Below are 19,650 nucleotides of genomic sequence, written 5' to 3'. Positions count from 1 at the left end.
CAATTCTATTTTATGAACTAACTGCAGAGAGTTTGTGCCCCATTTAGATAAAAATATTGTGAGCCAGAGGTGTACCGCATGCTGTGGAACACAATTTTACTGCTGTAACTTATGCTGATATGACATGCAAAATTTGGCTCACAAAATCCACTTAAAGTTCCCGTTGACTGGCTGCAGACCAGTACGCACAGCACGTCTGCAGCCCTTAACTCTGCTCGGGCTACCTATTAAAGGCTTGTTTGAGTTCTCTAGCTTAGACCTTTTCCACATCATTTCATGTGATTCACTGTGAGAAAGACACCATGAAAAAAAAGATATTTTAATTTACTTCACAAGATTAAACAGTGAATAAAATTTTAATAAATGGAACAGAAAAGGCTTTTTTTGGTAGCTTTTTGCAGCTTCGTATAACTTCCATAATCTTATCTTCAGCAATGTAACATAAAAGAGCATAAACAACAATGCAGCATGTCTTCTTGTATGGCATCTGCACTTCTTTCCATAGTACTACCCCCCATATCTGCCCCCAGACTGTTTGACTATACACTATCTGTAGCTACTTTCATTTGCATTAGTTAAACATGTCCAACAGCAAAAATCTTATCTGTTACATGTGCAACAGTGAGCTGTTATATGTGTTGGCCTGGTGGAATTTGGAGTAACTGGTGCAAGAATCAGTGCCTTATTTACAGCGCTGACCTCTAAGATGAGTTAAATACAGCAGAAAGTACGTGTCAGAAAGCTATCACATATCTCTGCTGGTAACCTCGTTCCCTTTTAGCTGTGTCTGTATTTGCTCTGCTGTTGTCTGCGTTCTACAGGTATGCAATTATGGTTTGAAAAGGCTGGAGCCAGACTTTCCACAGGGCACAGCGTGGGAACAAACCGGGGTCTGGGAGCCGAGGTCAGGGAGCACGGTGGCTGCGAACTACAGAGATAGACATCAAGGAGGCAGTCATCACTGTCAAGTGAACGTCTACTGGTGGAGTCGAATCGGAGGTCTGACTCACATCGTCTGACTGTGGCGAGAGTTTACTGAATGATGTGTAATGAGCAACTTTGCGCACTTTTAAATGAATGGAGCCTACTATAAAAGATACAGAGGGTGAGCAATGCAGTGCAGTAATGCATTGCATGTGCAAGATTCCTCAAATCTGATCACAGATTGTCTTTGTGATACAGTTAAAAAAAATGCAATAATAAAATAAACAAAATAAAAAGGAAAAAGTATATATATATATTGATGAAATTAATACTTTATTAAATACTCACACTTAAGAAAAAATTGATCTCTCTAAAGACTTAAGCAGAAAGTAGCGCTCTAGTTAGCTGTAAGTGATGGATGCTGATTAACTGAATCAACTTGACCTTCTACATCACTGGGGAAATCACTACTGTTAGAAACACTTTCACTAATAGCCCTCTTGTATTAACTTTTAAATATTCTCATAGGCTAAGATGGATATTTCTTCTTGTGGGTGTTTGCACCGACCATATTTGTGTAAAATGTTCTCAGGGAAAAAACATAAAAGTCGAAAGCATACAAAGTTTCATCCACTGACATAACTGCTCAGAGCGGGCACATGTTTCTTTAATAAGGATGAAAGCGCGGTGCTCTTGTAACTGGATCTTTCTGTAGCAGAAGGCTTTCCATCAAGGAACAGCAGGATCCTTTCCTTAACCCGGGAGCATCGGCACAGATTAGGTCATGACACGCAACATCAGATACACGCAAATTCAGACCCATGTGACAGACACAGAGAGGATTTCTGGATTAAATATACAGTGGTGAGGGCAGCGTAATAAACATCTGGAACACCTTTAATCTCTGTTAACAACTGTACGCCCTTCACCTCCTGACAACGTTTTCAACAAGGATGTGCTCCCCACTGAGTTCATTCTCTGATGGCTCTGTGATAAATTCTGTGGGGCTGGAGGTCAGAGGTTAAAGGTTAGGGGTATTCCAGCTGGCAGCTAGGGCTGCAGTGGACTCCAGTGAGGAGTCATTCAGCGACTGGAACAGGGGTAGAAGGGGAGGGGGCGAGGCTTTTGTGTTTCATGGTTGATACTCAGCTCTCAAGGCCTTTTAATGTTCTGGCATGAATGATCTCTGCTTTCACATAACAATGCAAGCTGGAAGAGGAGATGTCTTTAAATTGCATTGTGTGGGCCTCTTGATTGCTAAAGCATCTATAATAAGTTTGTTTTATTTTTATTTATGAATACCACGATTGCTCCTGAGGTCACCAGTAGTGGAAAACAACCCTTGAGTGGAATCTGAGCTTGATGTACAACTTTCACTGGCATAAGAAAAATCTCTGTTTGCTTCTAAATGGTAGGAAACACAGGTAGCAACTTTAGACTGTATCTAAATGATGGGCAAAAGTTCCATGAAGATCTGTTTTGAGGCAGTGGCATTTTGGCCTTTGCCAGCTTGATTTGGTTGAGTGGGTGGATTGCTAAATTAACAGCTATTGCAAGCAAGCCTGGTTACCAAGGTAACCGTACACTGAATGCCTGCAGACACATAAATAACAAATACAATATTAGACTCCCCCTCCACCAAAACTGGAAAAGAGACCATTACAGTGGCTGATATTACCATTAACTACAGGCTGTTTGACATTATTATGGTAGACAATTGCATTAAATTGCTCCAAGCAGCACACAGTCGAAGTCGAGGTTGGCAAACTCTAGCAGTCAGTTAGCACCTGTGCTGGCATTCGCACGTGAGTGAAAACACCCCCTAATAATGATCACTTTAGGCCTTAATTAAGTGTAAGGAGCTAAAAATACTGCTCATGAAAGGAGAAAATTTGCTAAAGACACCAAACTCTTACTATTAAAAAAAGGCTAAACAGTTTTATTTTTACAATATTTACAGAATTGAGCATTTTGCTGTAGGTGTCTATGGAGCTGATTTTAGCTCTAGCCTCAACAAAAATCAGAAAAACTGCAGTTTTTATCAATTCTGCTGGCTTCATTTTTCAGTCCAGATGTTACCATTTGTTAGCAAGTAGTGGCTGGACATGGCAGATTATTTATCACATATTTGTTGAGCTAAACGTAGAATGACTGAGTCAGTGAGTGCTGGACATATCGACTTAAAAGGTGACTATAGCTGTCCTGAAGTCATTATGCTAGGTAAAGATAACAGCTGTGAACCTGAAACTGAATGTCCTTACTTACGGTTTCTGTTTCCCCCCCTTTTTTTTTCTTTCTTTCGTTAGAAGGTCGGTTTCTTAATTACTGAAATAAGCCAGATGTGCCAAGTGTTGGCATGATGTGTTTTCCAAAACATTAGTTCTCTTTGAGTGGAAAATCTCTTTAATGAGAAGCGCACAAAACACAGTAAATAGCCATTAAACTTAGTTTAACAGCTCCCATATGTTTACTGAGTTTGTGAGGGGTGTGATTGAGGGAAGGAGGAGGAGGGTGTACGTGCGTGGCTGTGTGAGAGAGAAAAACAGAAAGACCACCTGAGATTTCCTTCTCATTATAGTCTATTATTTTCATGGAGGTGACACACATTGTCCCAGCAATGTGATGGTTCTGAGTCAGCACAGGCAGCTGGCACAGCTAAGGACATCTTTCATGCAGATGGTCAGATCAGCTTTTCAGATTACCTGCCCTGGACAAAAAGAGTTTAGCCATTCCTCTGCGTCTCCTCCTGAACAATGAGCTGCCCACTCTTCTGTCATCAGTTACATAACAGATTGTTTTGTTTGTCTTCTGTGGAGCTGTGCAGATTCTGGTGCATCTCCCCTCGTCTACCTCAACTGTCGTCAGTCCTATTGTTGCTGGAAAACAGTTTCAGGCATTACCTGTGGAGCCAGATAGTCAGGTGGATCAGGGCCCCAGACTGACTGGCTCTGGTTACAAAAAAAAAAATGAAATCCCATCTGATCATGAGGAAATGGTTTATTAAGCACTCACAATGTTAAAGGCAGTGTCAAAGAAATAATGCTTGTGTAACTGTTACACAGATGGGTGGCTAATTCTTCATAACTCCCCCCCCCCCCCCCCACCCCTTTTCCCGTTCACCCAACCCGTCACTACACTTCACATTCGCCTCCCCTCTTCCATGGAGGTCCTTCCCCCAACCCTGTAATTCGTGCAAGAAAAATCCGCCGTGAGATGTCTGATGTGTGTTTAATGAGTGTTGGTGAAGCATCAATTAAGTTAATTGTAGATCGTTGAGTTAATTTTAGTTATTTAGAAAACCCCAGCTTTCCTAAATGTTGTGAATGCGGGGGGATATGACGGAAGGCTGCGTGTAAAGACAGAGGGGTGGTTAGCCTCAAATACAGCCCTGCGCTCCGGGACAACCTTTATGGGATTTACTTATAGTAATGACGCTGATGATGAGGTTTTGGTGCTGATGATTGTTTTAGTGTGGGCAGGGAGAGTGACTTTTCTGTTTCCATTTGCTTTCAAACAGCGATACATAATGTGCTGAGGTCTAGTGTGGAGTCTGATGTCTCCAGCTGATTGCCACCTGTTAAATCTTGTGTTCCCTATTTGTTTCTTCAGCAGTGAAAATATCTTGATGAAGATGCCACTTTGAGTCAAGTAGAAACATGACAGCTGCATTCACGAAAGTCTAAGTGGTAATGGGCTGTTATTGGTTTCAGGGCTCAGCCAGGACTAAAAGCTGGAATGATATATTGATCTTTCTAGCTATGCTATGCATCATTCCTGCATGCAGTAGTCTTATATACACACTTATACAAGTCATGCAACAAGTGAGTCAAACATTAAGCTGCATGATGCAATGATCATTTAATTTAAAATGGGAGTTTTGTCAAATATTCATTTTGGTGGTTTCCCTCGTAAATTGCTGCAGGCTGCAACATGTTTTCTATCCCAGAATTACGGGAATAAATCATGACTTAATGCTGCGTTTAAACAGTTACAGACAGGCAATTTATTCTTGGCTCGCTTGTAGCATTTTGTGCAAAAACACTGTGTGACTGTGTGTTTCAGTTTATTGGCATCAGCCTTTGCTTACTGACAACTCCCATTCACTCTGGTCTTCACTGTTGCTTTTACATTTACTTAAATGCTTGTCATTCACATACTCGCACATTAATACATCTCTGAGTGACAGGAAGAGGAAAACAATCATGCGCTTGGCAGAAGAAACCAGCATTTAAACATCTTTTATGCTGGTTTTGCTTCAACATGAAGTTCTTTATTGCACAAATGCAGGTAAAGTACAAGGTTATGTGCAGTTATTATTTTATCAAAATGAAAAATGATGTGGATTTCACAATTTCGATGAGACTTCTTGTCAGGTTTCAGTTAACGGACTCAGGCGCAGACCGGGACTCCTTACAGGATTTACAGATTTTATTTACACAACGACACCAGGTGATGCTATTTACAAAGTGCTGGAGGGAGGGGAGGGGGGTCCAGGGTATGTGAGGGAAAAGATGGGAATCTGACGTCCTCCAAAGGCTCTCTCTCTTCACTCCCCACACTGGGGAAACACCATCCACTCACTCGTCCACGGGATGACAGGCAGGCAGGGAAAGGTCCGGGATAGATCTGTACACAGAGATTATAGTTAGAGGCGAACAGACGGAACGAACTCACAGATCCTTATTTACAATCTACTGAGCGACTGACGCTGATAACTCAACGATCCAGCGACGAGTGACACAGTGCTGCTGTCTTAAATCGGCCTTGTGATTATCCCGATCGGCAGCAGGTGCGTGGGCCAGGGGCGGGAGCCCATAATGAGCATCGCCCCGGCAGGAGAGAGAGAGAGAAAACATGTTGCCTAATACAGAATCAGCTGGTGAGGCACAGGGACCATGACACTTCTGGTTTTACTGAATAATAACTGCTTTTCTTTGAGCATGGAGAGAAAGAAAGTGGTTACAGAATGAAATGCAGGGGAGCAACCCTGAGAGTTCACTATCAGAGAATACCAATAAAAATTCATTTTGATAGGGTCAAAATATTCCACACTGGATATCTTATTATGCATCAGCATGAAAAGCACATGGAATTAGTTAGTCTGTAAAAAAAATTAGCCTCAGTTGCTGCTGATAGTTTGTTGTTTTACAAAGGTAGTTGGGGTTTTTTTTTAGCTACTATTCCTTTTAATTGCATAATTCTTTTTGCATGTTTTAAAATAAATGACTTAGAAATATATGCATATAATTCAAAGCTCACACATTTTTGCCACACAGATTTACATTAAGTGTTGCTCTGAAAAACAACCTCCCTTAACTTTTCAGCTAATCCCACTGATTGTAAACTTCAGTTCAAAACACAGATTAAAAGCACTGCAGCACCTAGATGGGTTGAGTGATGCACCACTTACTCATACAAAGGATCAGATTATTTTTAAACCTGCGGGACTGTTAGAAGTTCAGAGAGCACTGTCCTGTGGTCGGTCCATTGCTGGTTGCCTCTGGGTTTCATGTAGAGATGTTTGATGTGTATGTGCAGGGAAAAAGGGGCAGATGGATAAGAGCTGCATCGCACTATATTCATCAGAGCTCACCTTCAAGACTCCTTTGGATGTCTTAAGGTGTGGTTTCTATGAGATCACATGTGCAGGCCTTAATGTCTGATCATAAACATGCCCAAACATGCCCATAAAAAGCCCAAAACTATACATGAGTAATGTCCGCTATTTACAAATGGTCGATATATTCTGAAAATCACAATCTCTTTCATGTTTATCTTTGCAAAGACCAGATCTTATCTAAAGGAATAGTAAATTCTTATTAGCACCATGGTCCAGATGAGTACAGCTAGGTTATCATAGCATGCATACTTAAAGTTGTTCTAAGTAAAACAGTTTGTGTATTAACAAGGAAAAACCAAGTAGGTGGTTTTACTCTCTCTTTAGTCTTCATGCTAAGTTAGACCATCTCCTAGTAGCTTCACATTTACTATCCAAAAATGATAATATATCTTTATCTGCTGTACTGTCCAAAGATCTGTCATCATTATTTATTTTTGTTTAGCTTGGACCATGAAAAATGCTATTTACTCTAACATGCATATGTAGACACTAAAGCTGGCACGCCAGAATGTCATACTAAGGAGGGTTCTTTACAAATCTATCCAGCTTGAAAGTGAATATTTGGTACCACCACATTTATTCCTAAAAACAGCCTGAACGTTCTACGACAGGTCTTTTGGCCTTTTGGCCGTTTGTTAACATGGATGGTTCTTCAGGCTTAGTGAAGGACATTCAAATGTGTTCATAATTCAATCAATTTTGGAAACATCCCCAACACCACTGGCTGAGATGCAGCCCCAAAACATGACAGAGCCTGCACCATGTTTTTATCTGCCGTAGACATTTTTTTTGTAGGCCTGCCACGTCTCCTTTTGTCTTCTTCTTGATATGTTTCCTTAATTTTTTCAGAACACCTTTTCCACCATGCTGTGATAGGACAGATTTTGGTTAATATCTCTTTGGAAATCAACTTGTTGGTGCAAACATAATGTGGCTTTGTTTTTTGTCAAAAGACAACAGTAGGAAAAGAGTGCCTTCTTAATGACTTACCTTCACTTTAGTAGATTTCTCTTTAACACAACAGCATAATGTTTTTCAGCATACGATTAGAGCAGTCATTTCTTCCTGTTTAGTTTATTTTAGGAGGTTTTAAACTATTTTTAAAGGCAGATTTACAATAAGTGCCTCCAAAGATGTCTGGTATTTGCTTGCTTAAGGCGTGTTTTAGTAAAGAAGCAGACCACTCAGCGGGGGCGAGTCAAGCCAGACTGTCTCGTAATATTGGACACATGAATCTGATCGAGACTGCCGACATGCTGGAGCCGTCCCCTAAACCGAACAGGAAGTTTGTGTTGTATCTTACAGCTCCTGTACATTACACTGAATCCTGTTGGCATGAGAAAATATTAACTTGGGTTAACTTAATGGGTCCCCTGCTGCCATGATGAACAGTGAAAGACATTTAGCGAAGAGACACGACAGCAGTTTGACGGAGGCACTGCCAGAAATGCTAAAACACTGAGCTGAAATGAACTTATATTCCTCAGGGGTAAGCTGATTGAGGAAAATTATGGTTGTATGCTTCAACTTACAGATGTTTAACATAAATCCCAGAGTTTGCATATCAGAAAGCAGCAATTCAGAATTGAGTTGTAATGTAAACAACTCAGTCTGTGCATCAAACATGAATGAATGAATGTTTTATTCCGACGCAGTTTTGCAGTATGATAAGATGTTGGCATGAAGAGCTGACAAACTCGTAGATGATTCAGTATCTGTGGTGCCTGGCACTAAGATCACAGACCTATCATCTGCCTCCAATCTGTCCACATGGATGTGCATGTGAAGGGTGATTAGTCTGTTTAAATGATTAAAGCTGTACACAATAGGACTCCGTCTGAATCTGGGTAAGTTCTCATGAAAGTAAGCCTGGTATGGGAAGTGTGTGCATTTTTTTTGCTTTGTGGCACTGTAACATTATACATATGTCAAACTTGATTTTACATATGTGTAATGTAAAATCCACACTCAGGATTTAAAGTAGGACCAGTATTTGGATTGTGGGTCCTGCAGTGATATACACGTATTCAAAAAGGCTATTGTGTATTATTGTATCTTATAGCCTATAAGTAAGTAAGTGTAGATTTTTAGGGGATGCAGGAAACACGTCCCCTCAGTTTATTCAAAATTCATGCATGATCTTAGCAGCTGTACATCATCTACAGATGTTTTGCACCCAGGCAGATAACAATAGAGGAATTCTAAGGAAAAAGGAAGATGAGGTCTCTTATCTTAAGATTTTTCTCAAAAGATGGAAGCTGAGCTCAAGCCACTGTGTTTTTTGAGCTTACAAACTAATCTTAGGATTAGGTTGCCTGTCCTTCTTATTTACAGTCAGCCTAAGTGACGTAGCTGAAATCTTAAATTCATAATCCCTAATAGAAGGGGAATGTTTATAGCACGCAGAATGTTTTCAATATGAGAACAAATCTGAGCTAATTAAGTTCAACCGATGAATGAAAATACAATAATTTATCTGCACATTTATAGATGCATTATTGGCGTGATATCAGACCAGAAAATCAACTCATCGCACTTTGACTCTCATGCCTGTAAGTTGAACACAAAAAAGGACAGACAAGTAAATCAGGTCTATATGTGTGTAAGAATAATTATTTGAAAGACATGCAGAATGCTCAAGAGTCTCGTTGTACCCTAATTACTGTATACTTACCAATGTAATATATGAGATGAACACAAAACAGGGCTTAGCATGAGGTGGATGTCATTGTTTTACAGGAATAAACCAAAATATTGGACAAACTCAAATAGAACCTGATCTCCTTACAGCAAATGTCAGGAAAGGGATCACATCATTGCAAAGATTATCAGATTTTATGGCAGTGCATGCCACTGTGGAGACATTTCAATCAAAACTACATGTCAACCTGGTGGTGGTGCTAGTCATTAGGCTTCATCAGCAGAGGATCATAAATATCTTCACAGCACTTCATGACAGTTCTCAGAATAGTTGAGATATTTCAGTGAACAATTCCTGATGTTACACAGTTGTGATACACAGCAGGGCATTAAACCCAATGAGAGAGAAACGGTGAAAATATGTAATAAAAAGATTATTAAAACAGAGAGCAGGAAAACCAAACTCTGTGGAAAATGCAGTGTGCAACTGTGTGAGTATATTGAGTTAAAACTACCAGTGGTAAAATGTGCTTGCAGTTCACGGAGAATGATTTTATAGATGAATATGTGTGTGATTTGTTACCGTCTTTCTGCACACAATGACAGCAGATGAGCTCCGAACTCATCACCAGTGAAGATATGATGTTCAGATAGAAAACTGCAGTTTAATACAATGCTGCAAATGTAACCAAGCACAGAAAGAAAGGATAATCCACTGGTGCTTGCTGCTAACTAGCTGACATATATACAGCCATGTATACAATAGTTACTGAGGTTAGATACCGTCGTCGTATAGAGCTTGGAGAAACTACTGCTGCATGATAATAAAGTTTATCTCTTACTCTCAGTAATAAAGACAAGGAACTTTACAGCCTTGATAAGGGAGATAATTGCATCAAATGTAATTACAATATTGTATATTTATTACATATTTTAGCTGTGTTTGCATAACTGTGATAAATTAAAACAAAGAAAAATATAGGATGATATAAATAAGAAAGACATTTTATATTTGACATGTTCTGCTCAGTTACGTGGAGTGTACTTTGACACTTTGACAGAAAGAGGAATTTTAATGGCACCAACACAAAACACAGGCGAGATTAGAAATGATAAGTTACTTACAGCCTGCACTTGGAGGATACAAAGGTCGGGACAGCAGGTTTATAGATAGATCTTTGGTCCTTCGTTTCAGTAGCAGGTGATCAAAAGGCAATCTTGTTCCAAACACTGAGCTGCCAGCACGAAGACGCACCATGTTCAGGTGAGAAATCTCTTCAAAGATTTAGCTGGTTTTTAATGCTTATAGATTAGATGAGTTGTTTTTGTAAGTTGACAGGGATCTGTGTTTATGAAGTAGAACTCTAGCAATTAACCTAAATTGGTTCCCCTGGTAGGATTTCTCTAATCGTCTGTGTTTCGCTGATACTTGGCATCACAGCAAAGCCTTGGGTATGTATATATTACTTCCAGTCTTATATTACATTGAAATAAATCAGCTTTACTGTTACTTTTAAACATGTTTTTATGGTTAATAGTATTTATTTGAATCGTAATCCTGTATTATTTGTGCTCTTCTCTCAGAATAAACTTTCAGATGAAGTCTTCCAGAAAGCTGTCATGTGAGTTGAAGTTTCTTAAACTAAAAGAAAGGTTCTCATGTTTGCTTAGGCTGATAAAAACAAATGGTGTGTGATACTCATTTCAGGTCTATAGATGAGAGAGGTAGGCCAGCCTGGGCAGTGGCAGTTGAGCCTCCTGAGGATATGGATAGGACCCACTATGATATTGACCCCAACATGAAGATCTGGAAGAGTATGAGAGGCAGCGGACAGGAGAAAAAATATCTGAAGGCTGAGGAAGACCTGGATGAGCTGTACCATCCCTCAACGGGTAATCTCCTCCGAGGTCGAAACCAAAACTTGGATGTCCCCCCTGTTGTCCAGGCTGAGCCGGTGATACCTCAGATGGCGGTTAAAATTCAGGCCAGGGTTCACCTTGAGCCTGAGGAGGACATGGATGCTGTGTACCACAAAGAACCAGTCAGGCCGGTCTTTCACCAGGACAACATCAGAGCTGCCTATCCTGTCAATTTTCCACCTCAGAAGCACACTGAGCCAGAGGAAGATTTGGATATGATCTACCATCGCTGATCTTCCAACAACTCAGCTCTTTATCATTTAAGTTCATGTAGCTGCAACTGAGTAAAAAGAAAAAAATCAAGAGCTTCATTTGATTCAATTACACTGCCTTAAAGCTTCACTAAGCAAGAACACCTAAATCTGTGTCGCTCATATGCATCTTGATGATAAAGATACTGTAAACACTCCCATCAGAGACTGTGTTTCATTTATTTATTGATATAAACATAATGCAGAAATCAGTTATAAAAATATAGATTGTATTTACAGCAGTGATTACAGATTTGAAAAAAATGCATATGAATTCACAAAATATGATGATTTTGACTGTAAAGAATTCAATTAGTGCCTAATATCACAGAACAACAGAAAAATAAAAACTGAAATCATCAAATGTGTTCAAAATGTGTGTGTGCGTGTCACTGTAGCTGCTCAGCAGGGATGACCCCCTTCTTCAGTATCAGGTTACCATACAGAGCTGTCTCCCTGAGGAAAATCATAAAGACACAATGTAAAAAAAGAAAGAAAGAAAAAGAAAAATGCCTTTTGTGTTGATTTTAAACTTTAGCGTGCAGACCATAATCTCCATAATTAAACTAGCTCCAGGCCTCTGCAATGATATCCAGATTTGTTCATGACAATGAAGCGATTAAAATCAGTGCAACAGTCTGATTATTGAGATGAGACACTTCTTGATTCATGATGCTGTAGGATTGCTAATTTATGAAAAAAACAAAAAGAAAAACAACAACAACTGACAGATAAATCATGAGAACGATTTCTAGCACGGAACATCTTTTTCTTTCTTTTTTACAAACGGAACCATTTCTACACTTGATTTTGAAACACAGAAGTGCACTTTTAGCAATGCAACTCAATCTAGCTGAACCTAGACTCAAATGAAGGCAGAGAAAATACACCAACCCTGTTGCCACAACAGCGTAGGCCTTCTTGGCTCGTTCATAGAAAGCAAACCTTTCCACCTTCTCAAGAGAAACCTGTATATAAACAGAAATCAGCACACAGAGAGTCACAAATCAAATGAACACACACTCATTTTGTTTCACTTAATAACAGGGTGAAAGGGTTGTCTTACCTGAGAGCCTGCCTGGCTCAAGAGCTGTTCGTAGGTGTCCCACACAGGCACAGCTAAACCTCTCTGCTTGTCACTATCTACTAGATCCATAACTGCAGCCTGTGAAAGCATGCAGCACAGATTTTACATTATATGAACTAAATATTAAACAGTCAGGCACAAAAACGACAGAATGTCTATGCAGATGCTTTAGCTCAGTACCGGAGAGGGGACATAGGTGTCCAGGGGCAAAAGCTTCAAAACAGCCTCCATAAGCCGTGGGATCCCCAACCCTGCATTAAGGTTAGACACAGTCTGAAAGCTAAACTTGAAGGACACACACACACACACATTTTTTTTTATAGGCAGGTGTATTTACATACCATCAGCCCTTATCTCCTTTGGGCCACATGCACAAATAGAAGATGCTGGGAAATTAGCATCAGCAAGCACTGAAAATAATTAAACGAGTGAGTGACTTCATGAAGAGTGAGTAAAATCTCTGTAACTGTGCCGTGTAGCTACAGGTTAATGATCCTTTTTACGTGGTGTTGACATAAACTCAGATTAGCACAGCAGTGTGCAGCATGCCTACAAGCAGGGTATACAGGTCACTGCTGTTAGCAGCTCTGTATGCGTGTAATTATCATACCCAGTTCATCCCCGTGGCCCATTTTAGCGAGAGCATACAGAAGTTCAGGTGATAAAACAGAGGGGATTCCTCTTAGCACGACCATTCCTGCAGCCTCAAAACACGGAGAATCGGAGACGGCTCAAGCGACGCGAGAGTAGTGCCTGTAGCCAACTTCCGTCTTCGTTTGTGACATGCTAGAAACATAAAATTACCAATTTAGGAAGAAAAACAAACTTTAAAGTTGTAAATGTTAACTGTTATGGCGGAAGATTCAGTCGTCAAGCTAAGATTCAAACTCTTATTATTTTTCGTTGTTGGTTTGTCGGATAAAGGGTTTAGTAGCTTTAGCAACAACTATCTTGACAGTCTTCCTTAGATGAACGTAAACGGATCACGTGCTAAAACTGATGAATCTGATTGGTTAGCTCACTTTTCTTAAACTTTAAATACAGTCTCAAAAATCCGAAAGCCCAGTTTTTGGAACAAATAAATAATAGCATAAAATACTAATGTGGCTTAAACGAATACTAAATAAGCTTATAAATAGTTTGTGTTTTCTTTTTGCTTCAGTTAGTAAAAGTTATCTAACCACACTGTGCTTACGTGAATCTATAAAGCAGGGTCGCGTTGTTCGCCTGTAGTCTGGTGTAATTAATCTTAGGTCCGTGTTGTTTCTGACACCCTTGGGTGGGCATAATTCAAAGCAGACACCGGTGAACGTGTTATTCCGACCCGATCTGTGACGCCAAGAATGTGAGATAATGAAAATATTTGTACGATGAAAACCACACTCCACCCGGCTTGTTTCATCTGGGCCAGAATGCTCTCAGCTGGATGACAAGAAAAAAAAGATGCCGAGGAATCCTTTCCATGACCGCAGAGCCAGCCCGGTGCTGATCTGCATATAAAAAGGCTTTTTAAAAAGTAAAGTCACAGTTGCAGGCTTGTGGGCTTTTACACTGAATTTGCAGATGCTGGTAATAATGCACCAAAGAAATACTGGCGCTTTATTGCTCGCATTTAATTTGCAAACAAATATCCACGATCTGCATTTATCTTATATCCGAGTAAAGGACTATATAAATCCGTATGTTTTGCTTTCGTTAACTAGCTATAACCTTACTTTTTAAGTTTGTATGTAACTTCTCATGAGAAAATATTGCTTTGCTTAATAAATGCAGCTGCCTGAATTTAAATGCATGCAAACGGATTATAACGCGGACATAAAAGCGGAGATATCCGGGCATGACTGGCACTGCTGCACTGCTGTTTAAGAAGATAAGAGTTTTTGGGGGGCTGCTGAGCTGGAGAAAAGGCCCTTTGCGGGAGTCAGGCCTGTCTGCCAGACTTGAGAGCCCCTTCACCCTCCCCGGACCCACGCTGCTCTCTCTTTATTCCGGCTTCTTTAAATGAGTTTATCACGCTACGAGGGTCCACGCTGCCAAAATGTAACGTTTTGCTTCCTTTGTCAGCGAAGAGCCTCAATTGAGTCTACATTTATTATTTTGACCTTTTGGTAGCCTCAAAGAGAGGTTTCTTTTCGGGCCCTCTCTGCGGACTTTTGTGCTTCCCCGCGGAGAGAAGAGACCAGTTTTTTTTCACCCCCCTCTCCTTTTTAAAGGTTTGTTTCAAGGGGCTGACAAGAAAGCAAGCTCCAGGGGAATATTGAATAAAAAAAATCAATTAGGACACGGACTTGTGGAGATATGGGGCACCGCCGTGTGAAGATCAGAGAGAAAGAAGGTGCCTCCTGATGACTGGAGCGGCAAAAGAAAGTGCGCACTAACCAAATTTGTTCTGGTGTTTTCTTTGAAGTGAAAATTGTGGGTTTATGTGGCCCCGAAGATCCTCACTCAATATGTGATGGGGAACTCTTAACTTAACTCTTAACTTATCTATAGTTTTTTTTATAGTTGTTTTTTAACTTTAACTTGCGTGCTTGCTGCTGAGATTTTTAGTGCTTATCAGTAATTTACAGAGGTGGCAAGAGCATCCAAATATCAATAATATCGATACCAACGCTAGTATTGGACTCATACTGTATATGATCGGTACATTTTTCCTTATCATCTAAGTTCTGTATATAAGTGTGTTAATTTTTTATTTCCTTTGATGGAAATGAAGAAAAAACATGCTCTATGAAAAAATGTCTGAACTTTATTGTCCCATCTGTTTTATTTATAACCTGTAGCACATTTAAAGTTCTATAAAAACCCCTAACATTTGGATGTTCTAAAAAAAAGTTATAAAATGAAAGGTGTGTTTTGTTGGGTTATTGTTGTGGAAAGTTAAAATCATAGTTTAGTGGTTATTAAAATGTGTCCAAAATTTGGCACACTGATGATGATTCATCTCATGAATCACGACACACACCTTTTCCTTTATAAGCTCCCTTTATAGGTTAAACATATCACCGCGCATCAGAAATACTGGTCGGGTATCTACTTGGTATCAGTCATCAAAAAATTTGGGAGTATGGCACAGAGCTAGTAATTTAAGAAGAAAAAAAGACAGCTGACACTTTATCCAAAGCCCGATGCAAACGGCACAATTTATTTTGAGCAAAGATATAGTGTTATATTTTCCGTCAGGTTGATCTTATCGAATATATAAAACCCAGAGTTGTATTTTAGTGACTTCATAGCTGTGAATTTGACCTTACTTGTCCAGCTCGGTGTGTCTCTGTCCTGTGGGCCGACCAGAGGACTTACTGGCCATGTTGCGTTTCCCTGCACTTGTTTACAGCGCAAGAGGGCCACCTAGCGGTCTGAAGGCCACATTCCCATGATGTGACTCTCCTGTTCCACCACATCCCAATGGTGCTGTAGTGGATTGAGATCTGGTGCCTATGGAAGTGATTTGACTACAGTAAATTCAAGGTTACTTTCAAGAAACCAGTTTGATAGGATCTGAGTGTTATCCTACTGGAAGCAGCCATCAGAAGACCAGTATACTGTGGTCCTAAAAGGGATGGAAATGGGGAGTGGTGTCCTGCTACTGCGGCCAATCTTCTTCAAGGTTTGATATGAACGCTCAAATTTGTAACATAAAAACTGCTGCTTAGTTCTTGTAACCTCCTTTAAAGAAAAAAAGAAAAGAAAAAAAAATTCATCTCTGAGAAATGCAAAGTTTCCAATATAGGTGCGCTGCTCAGTTTGAGCTTCAGCAGGTCCTCTCTTGCCTGAAGGCACTGGGTTGCTGTCACGTGACTGGTTGATGAGATATTTTTAACCTGCGTACCTAACAAAGCAGCTGGTAAGCATGTGCTTTGTTAGCATGTTACAAATCAGCCCCTGCTTGCCAATAACCAAACACAATGTATATGAAATTGGAAAAATATAATATGTAAAATATGAAAAATGTTTAATGGAATAAACTAATATGTTTACAAGTGAATAATCAATAAAGTCTTCCCATGTCTTCTTGCCACTCCCAGGGTTTATTTGTAAAATGTACAGAATAACTTGCCTACAAAATAGAAATGTTTGACAAATGAAAAGGCAAAGTCAGTACATGTCACATGCCCTACACCACCTGCTACACACTGACTATAATCACAGAGATCAAATCATATTCACATTCAACCCCCTTGCACCCCGACTCCATTTGATTTTGATGCTGATCCTCATCAGATGGGGCTTCAGTGAGAGAGACACTCTTGTGCACTCACATGGTGGCAAATCCTAGTCCCAGCAGCTGGAAAATTCCAATAATCCTGGATTTTTGCATCACTCAGCATATTACACACAAGGAAGTGAGCCACTGATATCAGAAACTTTGTGTTCTTGACTGTGATCTTCATCTGCTCCTTTTCTAATTGTCCTGGAAACTGGCCTTTCTCTTCTCCACAAAGGCAGTCATGCCTTCTTTACGGTCATCCTGTAGGGAAGGGAAAAAAACAAAACAAAAGTAGATCATGGATTGATTATTAAAATCTGACTCCACTGTTTTCACTTAATCCCATATTAGTTCTTCTACTCACCGTTGCAAATGTAGCATGGAATAAGCGCTTTTCCAAGCGATTCCCCTCAGCCAGAGTCAGCTCAAAAGCTGCCGTCACACAGAAGATGAGTCAGATAAAACATCCAACATATTCAGCTCAGTCGGTTTTAGAATATTTAGCCTTTTAAAATGTGCATACCTGCGTTAACAGCCTCTTTAGCCATAGCAGACACGAGTTTGGAGTTGGCAGCGATCTTCTCTCCACATTTTACGGCTTCAGACACCAGCTGGTCCACGGGATAAACTTTACTCACCAAACCTAAGGAACACAAAGATACACAGTTGAGAACAATAAATATAAGAAGTCAGTTTATTTGACACACTATTCATGTCACATTTTGTTTAAAAGCAGACTCTGTGCAGTTTAGCTTTGCTGTTATCCAGGTGCAGAACTATTCAGTACCTTCCTGTATGTAAAAGTACCAGAACCACAATCTAAAAATAATCTTTTTAAGAAAAGGTTGTTTATATAAAGCAGAAACTTGTAGAACCTTAAGCGCCTTTGCAGTGCTCTTTGTCATTACCTGATTGCTTTGCCTCTTGAGCACCAATCCTGTCCCCTGTTAGTACCATTTCCATCGCCAGGGATTTGCCCACAGCACGTGTCAGCCTCTGGGTGCCACCCGACCCTACAGGCAGAGAGAAGTTAAGGTGTCAATAAACCCGCCTCAGTGATGTCATCACACAGATACAGTCATTTATACTTGTTAAGGTGCAAAAAGCCACTGCAGTATTCTCCTACGCAATAGGTGTTGCCACTCAGACAATATTGCGTCATACACGCTGATAAGGAAGAGAAGAAGTCAAAACCAGAAGCCTTTGTCGAGTTTCTTCCACAAATTCAAACAATTTTCAATTTTCAAACAATTCCATCATCTTTCTCTATGTGTCAGTATGTCTCTGAGTTTCTGTGCAGGATTCTCATTAAAACGGCACAGCAGGCCAATGCGCCATAAAGATTGTGTCTCGCGACACAGGATGTCATGTGAAAACTGTCACATGCGACCTACAACTTAAGTGACACGATGAGCAGAAAAGCTTTACAATCGACTGCTCAAAAAGCCAGCCTCTAGTAAAGAGGTGCAGTTTAATAGAAAAGTACAGTAATCCATAAATTAGACTTTACCAGGAATGGTCCCCAGCAGGATTTCTGGTTGGCCAAACTGAGCCTTCTCCCCGGCGTAGATAATGTCACACATCATTGCAAGCTCGCACCCTCCACCGAGCTGAAAGAGCAGAATGCACGTATAAAAACACCAAAGCAGGAGCTGTTTGGATGATACAACTGAACATATTACTTCTGTTGTCCTTAGTTTTAACAATGATGACCCTCTACAGTGTGACATCCACTTTCTGAGCCTCGAAACTGTCCTGCAAAGAGCCCAACCAGGAACGCTCGGATTTTTGAAGAATTAAAAATGGCTACCAACCCAACCTGATCCCCCACTTATCGACAGTAACAAGCCTACATGAAAACCCCAGATGTCAAAACAAGCAAAGAAAAAAAACAAAAAACAAAACTTGAAACCTACAGCAAATCCATTGACAGCTGCTATCACAGGCTTCTTCACCGTGGACACTCTGTTCCAGTGAGCCAGGAAGTTTCCACCGTAACACTCCTGGAATGTTCGATTCTGCATCTCTTTAATGTCTGCTCCAGCTGCAAAAAAGTCCACACCAAACTCAAGTTCACTTAAACAGTTTTACGTGCCTTCAAAAAGGAGGAAATCTGCAAATACAAGGACAGAAAAAAAGTCCTCACCAGCAAAGGCCTTTTCGCTGCCAGTGATGACGACAGCGCCGACGTCTCCATCAGCTTCAAACGCATCCAGCGCCTGTCCCACCTCCTTCATCAGCCCGTCGCACAGAGCATTGAGAGCCTTAGGTCGGTTCAGCTGAATGAAACCCACGTTTTTCTTCTCGCCTCGCTTTTCCACCAAAATATGCTCATAGTTACCACCTGCATGAAGACAAAATTCAACATTAACGAAAAAAAACAAACTTCCAATGTAACTTATGCTGTTACTGTCCTCATTTTATTTTTTAATATTTTATTTTGAAAGTATTTTATAATAATACAGCAAAAAAAAAAAAACAAGGCAAGATAAAAGCTTTAATGTCTGATCTGACTACCCTGGACATTTAATTCCTCACTGATAAAACACTGATTTCAAAAGTCAAGGTCGATTATTCAAGAAACAGTTAAGGATTAACACCAACAGCCTAGTAGTATGGCTTCAGACAGTGAGCAAAGTTACAGCATTTATTTGTATTAAATGTTCAAATTACTCTGCACCTTTAACCTGGTATTTAGAGCTAGAGTCTCATTAAATTGAGGCTCACGTCTTTCAGGACAGACACAAAGAAGTACCAGAAGATTTTGATCCACCATGCAATACCAAATGGAGAGCATGCGATTGGCAATAATTTAATTTTTCAGCATACCAAGGACATGGATTGGCTTCCCCAGAGCTTAAGCCTCTGTATTATTGAAACAGTGTGGGATTATCTCGACAGGGAACAGAGCAAAAAATGGAACAACATCCAGCTTTGAATGTCCTTCAAAAAGCCTGGAGAACTCTTCCTGAAGACTACTTAAAGAAATGATAGTAAA

The 19,650-nt window shown here is 40.1% G+C and overlaps 3 protein-coding genes across 5 annotated transcripts in view; 1 reads left to right on the top strand and 2 right to left on the bottom strand.

The window, feature by feature from the left end:
* Positions 1–10,317: 10,317 nt before the first annotated feature.
* Positions 10,318–11,730, top strand: LOC146561162 (uncharacterized). Its single transcript, XM_085296999.1, has 4 exons — positions 10,318–10,448; positions 10,582–10,636; positions 10,769–10,806; positions 10,893–11,730. Exons 1-4 carry the CDS (start codon positions 10,441–10,443, stop codon positions 11,335–11,337), a joined length of 546 nt encoding a protein of 181 aa, XP_085153125.1. The 5' UTR covers positions 10,318–10,440; the 3' UTR covers positions 11,338–11,730.
* On the bottom strand, positions 11,285–13,411 carry fuom (fucose mutarotase). Of its 3 annotated transcripts, XM_085297000.1 has the most exons (6): positions 13,053–13,411; positions 12,784–12,852; positions 12,623–12,693; positions 12,422–12,520; positions 12,250–12,323; positions 11,285–11,811 (listed from the first exon to the last, which is right to left on the bottom strand). In XM_085297000.1, the coding sequence occupies exons 1-6, from the start codon at positions 13,135–13,137 to the stop codon at positions 11,745–11,747; spliced, it is 465 nt and encodes a 154-aa protein (XP_085153126.1). In that variant the 5' UTR covers positions 13,138–13,411; the 3' UTR covers positions 11,285–11,744. The 3 variants fall into 3 exon arrangements, with proteins under 3 accessions (XP_085153126.1, XP_085153127.1, XP_085153128.1); XM_085297001.1 differs by lacking the exon at positions 12,784–12,852; XM_085297002.1 differs by lacking the exon at positions 12,784–12,852 and having other exon boundaries at positions 12,623–12,727; positions 13,053–13,143.
* Positions 13,412–16,452: 3,041 nt separating this feature from the next.
* The window catches only part of echs1 (enoyl CoA hydratase, short chain, 1, mitochondrial), a 3,946-nt gene continuing 748 nt past the window's right edge, over positions 16,453–19,650 (bottom strand). Inside the window, exons 2-8 of the mRNA XM_085296997.1 lie at positions 18,799–18,996; positions 18,569–18,696; positions 18,163–18,262; positions 17,561–17,665; positions 17,176–17,295; positions 17,017–17,084; positions 16,453–16,913 (exon numbers count right to left, since the gene is read on the bottom strand). Of these exons, the coding sequence (XP_085153123.1) occupies positions 16,848–16,913; positions 17,017–17,084; positions 17,176–17,295; positions 17,561–17,665; positions 18,163–18,262; positions 18,569–18,696; positions 18,799–18,996 (785 nt within the window). The 3' untranslated portion in view covers positions 16,453–16,847. The remainder of the gene's footprint in view (positions 16,914–17,016; positions 17,085–17,175; positions 17,296–17,560; positions 17,666–18,162; positions 18,263–18,568; positions 18,697–18,798; positions 18,997–19,650) is intronic.

Source organism: Mchenga conophoros, linkage group LG13 (assembly GCF_057382185.1).
Source record: "Mchenga conophoros isolate Kocher_MC1m ecotype Shallow Benthic linkage group LG13, M_conophoros_male_GT1.1, whole genome shotgun sequence".
NCBI classification, from domain to species: domain Eukaryota; kingdom Metazoa; phylum Chordata; class Actinopteri; order Cichliformes; family Cichlidae; genus Mchenga; species Mchenga conophoros.
This window is presented reverse-complemented; position numbering and strand designations above follow the sequence as displayed.